This window comes from Nicotiana sylvestris, chromosome 10, assembly GCF_000393655.2.
Source record: "Nicotiana sylvestris chromosome 10, ASM39365v2, whole genome shotgun sequence".
NCBI classification, from domain to species: Eukaryota; Viridiplantae; Streptophyta; class Magnoliopsida; order Solanales; family Solanaceae; genus Nicotiana; species Nicotiana sylvestris.
In genome coordinates, this window is record NC_091066.1 from 105011336 (window position 1) to 105020313 (window position 8978).

The 8978-nt window shown below is 38.6% G+C and overlaps 1 protein-coding gene across 5 annotated transcripts; it reads left to right on the forward strand.

Annotated features, from left to right (window-relative positions):
- Positions 1 to 1569: 1569 nt before the first annotated feature.
- LOC104247344 (septin and tuftelin-interacting protein 1 homolog 1) lies at positions 1570 to 8566 on the forward strand. Of its 5 annotated transcripts, none has more exons than XR_011402876.1 (4): positions 1570 to 1734; positions 2005 to 2150; positions 3405 to 6178; positions 8002 to 8566. XR_011402876.1 is itself a non-coding variant. In XM_009803328.2 (3 exons), the coding sequence occupies exon 3, from the start codon at positions 3414 to 3416 to the stop codon at positions 5994 to 5996; it is 2583 nt and encodes an 860-aa protein (XP_009801630.1). In that variant the 5' UTR covers positions 1570 to 1734; positions 2005 to 2150; positions 3405 to 3413; the 3' UTR covers positions 5997 to 6375. The 5 variants fall into 5 exon arrangements, 2 of the variants coding, with proteins under 2 accessions (XP_009801630.1, XP_009801632.1); XR_716193.2 differs by having other exon boundaries at positions 8039 to 8566; XR_716192.2 differs by lacking the exon at positions 8002 to 8566 and adding an exon at positions 7513 to 7826.
- Positions 8567 to 8978: the final 412 nt, after the last annotated feature.

Sequence of the window (8978 nt, forward strand, 5' to 3'; positions counted from 1 at the left end):
GAAAGTAAGATTTGAGAACAATTTATTATATAATTGGAAATAAATTATATATTTGAGTTCGTGAGGTCAAGAGTAACATTTATATTCGAAAAATTTCAGAATTCGGACATGTAGGTTTGGGGTGAATTTTAGGAATCTTCCAAATTAGGTTGGATAATTACTCTAATAGATAAATTATAAACTTTTGAGCATATATTTATGTAGTTTATAGAACTTTTGGTTAGTTTCTCAGTCCTCGACGTCGTTTGAGGAGTTCTAGTGAGGTTGAAGAACCGGATTGGGGACTTGGAACCGAGGTAAGTCTCTTGCCTAACCTTATAAGTGTAAACTTTTCCCCTTAGGTGTATTAATTATTGTGTGCTACTTGTTGAGGGGAGCTACATATGCACGAGGTGACGAGAGCCCGACATAGCTATATTCACAATATGTCCGAGTAGACTTAAATTCGCATTATGCCTTTAATTTTGCTATTTTATGCATATCGTGTGTATTAATTATCTTGATTAGGACTGAGATTGAGGATTTTAATTAAAGATATAAACTTAGTCTCTTACTTTAGAAAAATTGGGAGTACTTGATACACTATAGATCCATGTCTTTTCCTCTCGCAAATGTTTCCACGAGCGAGGTAAATTTCTCCACTCTTATGGGATCCGGCCATTCGCCTCGGCAGTGAAATAAATTACTCTTATGGGATCAGGCCGTTCTCCTCAACAGGATGGTAACACTACTCTTATGGGATCAGGCCTTTCGCCTCGGCAAGTTGGTAATACTATTCTTATGGGATCAGACCGTTCGCCTCGACAATACTGAATACCACTATTCCTAAGGGATCGGGCCTTCGTCTCGTCAGCTTCATGCTTAATAATTGGAACTGGATTTGGTTTGGTAACAATTGAGTTAGCGCCTTCACGACCGGTTATGATATGTTTAGTGATTTGATATAGACTCCTGTGTGGAATTACTGTAGTTACATTTATTTGCTTCGTTGCTACTTGTACACTCACCATGTCTACTTTATGTATTTATATTATTATTTGACCTCTAGTAAGTGTCAAGTCGATCCCTCATCACTACTTTTTCGAGGTTAGACTAGATACTTACTCGGTACGCGTTGTTTTTCGTACTCATGCTACACTTTTGCACGAAATAAGCAGGTATTGAGACAGGTAGTACCAGTGGTCACACGTCGACCTTTTACAGAGTCTTAGTGGTGAGCTGCTTGCATTGTTACGATTTGCAGCACCGGGGTCTCCCTATGCCTTGTTTATTATTTCTGTCTATTACCTTTCATACAATAATTGTATTAATTTTGTATATTTTCTAGATTGTTCATACACTTGTCGCATTGGGTTTTCGGGGCTTTTAACATTTACTTACTGATGTGCTTATTATTACTGTCATTATTATAGTGAATGTATTTATTACGCTGGTATTTTATTGAAAAAAAGAGTATCTATAGTTGCATGAGATCTTATTTCGTTTTTTCTAAAAAGGAACTTTTATTTTCGCTTGTGGGTAATTAAAAAGGGGTAATTAAGTTGTAGTTTCACTCGTGGATTTGTCTAAGTGGACGTTAGGTGGGATCGCGCCCTATTCATGACATTCCCCTAGACGTGAGGCAACTCCAACTGCACCCTAAATCTTCATTTCCATCTTCCGGTCGCCGTACTACCTCCGCCCTCAATTTCTCGACTGTCATTCCTCTTATTAGCCTCCGTGTGGATACCAAAGGTATACTTCTCCACTGATATTTCTTATTGTTCTGTTAAATTCCCCTAATTTCTATTTTCTTTCTTTGAATGTTTCTTTTGTTGAATATGTTTCTGAATTGAAGTGAAAAGTCCCACTCTATTTTCGTTTAAAGAAAACCTCATCACCGACTTTGAAAAGTCCCTTCGTTCCTTTTTCTATTTTCGTATAATAAGTAAACGGATTGCCATAAATCTCTCTGACTCTCTCTCTAAGACCGCCGCTTCATTTGCTCCTCCTTCCTCTCTCTAGGGTTTTGAGGTTTGAGCTTGTTCTATCGAAAAATCATATGATTCTAGGGTTCTTGAGTTTGCTACACGGTAAAACGAGAATCTTTCCTCTGGTTTCACGCTGAGTTGCTGTGATTTGTTTGCCCCTGCAATTGGTTTTCCCTCAAGGTATTGTTTCTTCTTTTCCTTTTGTTTAAGTTAATTCGGGCTTACTTTTTATTGATATAGAAATAGAATCATTTTTTAGCTTCTCTTTATTTATGTTCTTGTTCTTTTTGGATGAGATTTGGTAACAGCTTAATTTTGATTGTTCGAGCTAGATATTGTACTTTAGGGTTTATTTGTCATGTTCTTGCAGTTGTATGCATAGAGTTGGTGGGAAATCAATCCTCATTAGGTCTTTTTTCCCCGGAAATATTAGTTTTTATGTGGCTCAGACTGATGCTGGGTGCTAACTTTTGTATTTTCTATGTTGGTCCGATACATTCAAGGAGCATGTGGTGTTTGATCTTCCTTTTTCTTTTTGCGCTTAATTCACATCATTTTATCTTTTATTTTCTGTTTTTTCCCTTTTTGGATAATATCATGTAATGGCATAGTCCACGGTTTTTGTAGCTTGGAATCGCACATTAGGGTTCAATTGGTTTGTAACTTGCACTTTTCTGCATAAATTAATTGTGCAGCGTTTTCAAATTTTGGTTTCTGTAGTGATTGAGATTAATGCTCCATGATGATAACTCATTTTTTGGCTGCATCTGTCTGATTTCTTTGGGGAGCATGTGCTGTTTGTCTTTTTGCTGTAAGAATGTCTTAATTGTCTTTTGCTGTCTGAATTTCTTAATTGTGTTTGAATATTCTTAGAAAGCACTCAGCTTGGGCCTTGGAGGCCATTTTGGGGTGCGTTAATCTGCTCATCAGTATTACTGATTGATCTGCTGAGATTACTCTGAAAGGGCGTTTGGGAAGGGAAAGATAAGGCTACAAGAGATGAAATGCTTATATTTATATTGTCAGTTTTGAGTTTTTGGGATGAAGTTACAAACTTTAGGTCAATTACCCAATTCTTCTGAAGTATAATCTCTTCATGTCCAGCTACTTGGTATATCAACAATGTCCTAGAGAACTTGATGATTAATATTTTTTATCAGGAAAGAAATATTGTATCCAAGGGGCATTTTATCTATGTTAGGGTCTTAGGAAAATTCATTATGGAAAGAATCTTCTAATTAACAATTTTTTTTGTCCCCCAAGGATTGCCTGTTGCATTGGTTAATTGGTTATGTTACCAATTACCTTTTATAACTTTTAATGGTTTTGCCTCATTCAAGGCTTCCACAAAGATTTGCCTCCGATTTTGAATTTCCAGTATAGAGATCATTGTTTTGTAGGCGGTCTGACACTGTATAATCATGTTTTCTGCAGTTCCACCACATGGATGATCATCAGGAAATGGAAAGGTTTGGCATGGAGAACGATTTTGAAGATGGTCAGTGGATCAGTGGTGAGTTCTACTACCGGAAGCGCAAAGAAAAGAAGCGTGTTCAAACCAAGGATGATGTCCTCTATGGTGTTTTTGCTTCCGACGATAGTGACTCTGACTATGAGGGATCCTTCAAGAAGCGGAAAAAAGGCCTTTCCACGAAGGCTGACCTTACCAAACCTGTCAACTTTGTTTCAACTGGAACTGTCATGCCCGACCAAGAAATAGATCGCAATTTCAAAGAGGAGAAGAACCAGAAAATGTCCGAAGAGAGCAAAGGTTTGGGATCCGGAGCATCTGTTGGCCTTGGATTTGGTACTAGTTCCTCGAAGAATATTGCTGCTGATGGATACACCAAAACACAGGCCCAGATTGAAATTGAAGAGGAAAACTTTCTGCCCACTGCTTTTGGGAGGATGATTAAAGAAGGTGCCCTAAGACGTGAGAAAGAAAGGGAAAAGGAGAAGTCTATGTTGGCCAAGAAATCATCTGAATCAGGGAGAAGGGAACCTGGTGGTGATGTTGGTGGCTTTGAGAAGCATACCAAGGGGATTGGGATGAAGTTGCTTGAGAAGATGGGTTATAAGGGAGGTGGGTTGGGAAAAAATGAGCAAGGAATTTTGGCTCCAGTCGAGGCAAAGCTTAGGCCCAAGAATATGGGAATGGGCTTCAACGACTATAAGGAGACTAGTGCACCAACTCTTCAAGAATCAGAGGGAAAGCCTGTTGCTCGTCCTGCTCAACCTGTGGAAGGCCACTCAAAAGAGAAGCTTTGGTCAAAACAAGCTAAAAAACTAAAGAAGGTTTACATTACAGCTGAAGAGTTGTTAGCCAAAAAGCAGGAGCAGGGCCTGGAAGTTGTTCAGAAGGTCTTTGATATGAGGGGTCCACAGGTTCGAGTCTTGACGAATCTGGAGAACTTGAACGCTGAAGATAAAGCAAGGGAAAATGATGTTCCAATGCCTGAACTTCAGCATAATATTAGGTTGATTGTGGATTTGGCGGAACTCGACATACAAAAAATTGACAGTGATTTAAGAAATGAGAGAGAAACAGTTGTTGCTTTGCAGAAGGAGAAGGAGAAGTTCCAAGCTGAGGCAGCTCGCCAGAAAAGGCAGCTTGATAATATGGAAGAGATTGTCAGTGTATTGGACCGGATTGGGGAAGAGAGCACATCTGGTACTCTGAACCTAGACTCCCTTGCAGCAGCATTTGCAGATTTGCAGCAGCAGTATTCTGAGGAATACAAACTCTGCAACTTGTCAAGCATAGCATGCTCATATGCTCAGCCTTTATTTATACGTGTTTTTCAAGGATGGGATCCACTTCAAACTCCAACACATGGAATGGAGGTGGTTTCCAGGTGGAAGTATCTTTTGCAAGGGGATGACATTTTTACTATCTCTGATGCTGCATCTCCTTATACTCAAATATTCATGGAAGTTGTTTTCCCTGCCATTAGAATATCCGGCACCAATAACTGGCAGGCAAGGGACCCTGAACCAATGCTTCGTTTTTTGGAGTCCTGGGAGAAGCTGTTGCCTCCTGTAGTCCTTCAGACAATACTGGAAAACATTGTCTTGCCCAAGTTATCAGCTGCTGTGGACTCCTGGGATCCACGTCGAGAAACAATTCCAATTCATTCCTGGGTTCATCCATGGCTGCCCTTATTGGGTCAAAGGTTGGAAAGCTGCTATCACACTATACGTAACAGATTGGAAAGTGTACTGCATGCTTGGCACCCAAGTGATATGTCTGCGTACTACATATTGTCTCCTTGGAAGACCGTGTTTGATACAATTAACTGGGAAAAACTGATGGTCAGATTTATTGTTCCAAAGTTGTTAAATGTAATGCATGAATTCCAAATAAATCCAGCAAATCAGAACCTTGATCAGTTCTATTGGGTCCGTACTTGGGCTACTGCTATTCCCATCCATCACATGCTTCCAATACTGGATATATTCTTCAACAAGTGGGAAGTAGTTTTGTATCACTGGTTATGCTCAAAAAACCCGAACTTTGAAGAAGTGACAAAATGGTATTTGGGTTGGAAGGAACTTATTCCACCTGAACTTCTGGCAAATGAACACGTTCGCTATCGACTTAATGTCGGTCTAGACATGATGAACCAGGCTGTTGAAGGCTCAGAGGTGGCTGAACCTGGTTTGAGGGAGAACATACGTTATCTTAGGGTTCTTGAACAAAGGCAGTTTGAGACTCAGAAAAAAGCAGCAGCGCAATCTCAATCCCGTCCTTCTGTGGGCTCGAACAGTGGAATCCAAATGGACGGTACAGGTGGCGGGGATGAGATGAACTTGAAAAGAGTTATTGAAGTTTATGCACAACAGAATGATTTGTTGTTCCAGCTTAAGCCGGGGCGAATGCAAGATGGTCATCAGATATATGGTTTTGGTAAAATCAGCATTATTATAGATTCTCTCAATCAGAAGGTATTTGCACAAGTAGAGGACAGGTGGTCTTTGGTGTCACTTGAGCAGCTGTTGGACCTGCAAAAGTCAAAGAGCCGATAAGCGTCTTAAGTTCTTGAATTTTACAGTACGAAAGGAAATCCAAGTTTTCTTAAACTAATGTGTAGGCTTCACGTACCTTTCTGCACTTGGATCTTCATTGTTCTGCAGCAGGTCATGGGAAGATGAAGTGCTTCTTTTCTCCCTAGTGGCATTTTACTGCTTCTTTAGTGAGATTTTAACTTGTAAGTTTCCTTCGTCCTACAATGGCATTTGGCAAAATCACTAGAAATGAGAGAGACGTGAGTGTCAGCCTTTCTGGCTCAGATAGCAGCCCTTCAAATTTTTTACATAGATTTCATATTGTATTTGTTCGTGAATTTCTTTTTATAGAAGCACTAGATGTTCAATATCTATTTAATTATATAAATGTTAATCCTAACTTAGTTCATCCTATCAACACTTAATGTTCAACCATATTATAACTGTTTCATAGATTTGTTTTGATCGGCCACTAATCTGTTTTATTCTGTGGGGGGCTAAAGGCGGGTTGATTTTGAAATAATGATGATCGAATGCAAAGGAGTTACCTAACACCTTTAAGTCTATCTGATGCAAACCAGAGAAGAAGGGTGCTTATTATGTGTGAATAGTTGATGCATGCGGGCTTGTACTGGTAAAAAAGAAAACAAAAAGAGAGAAACTAAGGAATGCATCAGAGGCTGTCGAGAAAATTCCATTCTTCAATTAGGACAGCTGCTCCTTAGACTTAGAGAAAGATTAATGGATTGAATTGAAAAATGAACTCCTTGCTCTAAGGGTTGACCTCTATATGTCGTTTACTTTATAGTGAAAGATCAAAGACAAGCTATTAAGGTGTAAAGATAGGAGATTCGCGAAAGATTAGAGTTTAAACCTCCGTACCCCCCCCCTCCCTCCCCCAACCAAAAAAAAAAAAAAACCAACCCATGTTGTCTTCTTCTATCTCCTCTTTCCTGTTAGGAGCTCTTACTCGAGCTTACTTTCCTGCTCAGTATGATATGAATATTAAGGTGCTGGAGCTGTGCCATTGCAATTCAATTCAATCTCTGCTGGCTGTTTCAGTATCTGACAGTCTTATCTCTGCTATTAACTTGGGTGTGTGATGGAGATATTAGGGTTCAATAGCGTTAGAGCTTTGCACAATTCACTTCCTCTGTACAATCTCTTTCCTTTTTTTTTTTGGGGTCAAAGCTACCAAGTGTTGGTGGGAGAGGTTTGGGCTGACCCCAACCTGTTCATTTCATTCAGCAGAAGTGCAAGGAGGTAGGATGTACAATCATTCTTCTCTTAACTTTTTCTTACTGTTCTAGATTTTGAATTTGTTCCCAAAAATTTTTAGTTTAAATTTATGTATAGTATCTAAAAGTTCCTGTGGTGCAAGGTTGCAGTTATGGTCCCTCAATTATTAGTCCTACTACAGATAAATGTTTCAAGATTCAGTGTTTTTAAATTATTAAATCGTGAGATTACTCATTTTATGCCTTGGAGAATTTTTGGTACCTTTTTTTTTTTACGATAATATCTTTTTCATTTGCAGAAATTTGGTAATGGAGGGGACCAATAGCTGACGGTATTATTAATAAAAGGATCTAAATGTTTCAAGTGTCAAGTATGCCAGAAATCAAAATTAGAATTTGCCACAATAAAAGCACAATTATCCCTTCTATGTATTTCTTTTGCTTTAGACAGAAATGTAAGATGGAAAAAGAAGGAAAGAAGCTTGTCTGAACAATTAGTTTTTTGTCCAGGTAGTATCAGATCTTAATGTATTTCTTTGATCCTAAAGTGGACTTTCTGGCATATTATATCGTGGTAATACGAGTAATGATACAGGTTTAAAAGTTTTCTTTAGACACGTGACACAATCTTTTGATTCCCCATCTTGCTTGGACTGAGACGTAGTAGTTGTTCTTCTTCTGCACATTTTTCTGATTATTGGTCAGATATTGTGGTAATTAGAAAGTAGAATGTGCAAGCACAAATTGGGTTCTCATATTCTAGGCCTTACTTCTTACCTTTTTTTAAGGTGTAACCTGATATTTCTACATCCCTACGTGATGCAGAAGCTAGTAGCTGATAGAGAGTAGCTGTTGGAGGTCTATAGTGAGGTTATGGGTTCACGACGATCAGCAAAACTTCTCCGTGCCTCAGAAGCTGTGTTTAAGTTAATTTATGTCTATTCTAATTTTGTAAATTCTCTGTTCTAATTCTAGTAAACTGTTAGCTTATTTTTAGTCTAGGTGTGTATCAGAAGTTCATGTGGTCTAAGTGTGTCTTTAATTCCTTATCCAAGATCAAAGAAGGAACTCCTCATTAAGCAAGAACCGTAACTAATAACAGAGCAGTTCAATTTTGGGTACAGGAAAAACTCTGCTAGAACAATCTATTTTCATCGAATTTTTCCAATTGATCAGAACGGCTAGTCTGAAGTCTGATAAATTTCAATGAGTCATTTTGCCAAGTGAGTAATTATTTCCAGCTTATTATCATTCGCCTTCAGGTGATCATTCAACTATGTTGTACTACTTGTAAGTGTTACACTGTATCCAGTTTCTTGAGCAAATATATGAATGATGCTATGTTTTGATTGATTGTGTTGTCTTGATCCATTGTGAAAGGTGGGTTTCTATGAAAACTGAATGGTATTCCCCCCTTCTTCTATTGTTTTCTGCTCCACTTCTGCAACTTAATCCTTTCTATATTTGCGATAATTGTTTTGCTGCTGCTTCCTTTTTCTTTTCTTTTTCCCCTCTACACTGCTCGACGTTTTCTTTGCTTGACCTAAGGTATTGCCTTCTCCTTCAAACTAGCAGGAATGAGAAGCCATGTCCAGCTACTGGGCTTGCACATTTCTCCCTGCTGTATTTTGTAGCTATTCTTGAACCATAAGTTAGCTTCAAGATGGTGAAGGAATCATACCAGCAAATGTAACAATTAAAGTTAATAAGTGCTTAATTAGTACAGTAGTGTTTGACAGTCCAATGCTGATACTTAATGATTATG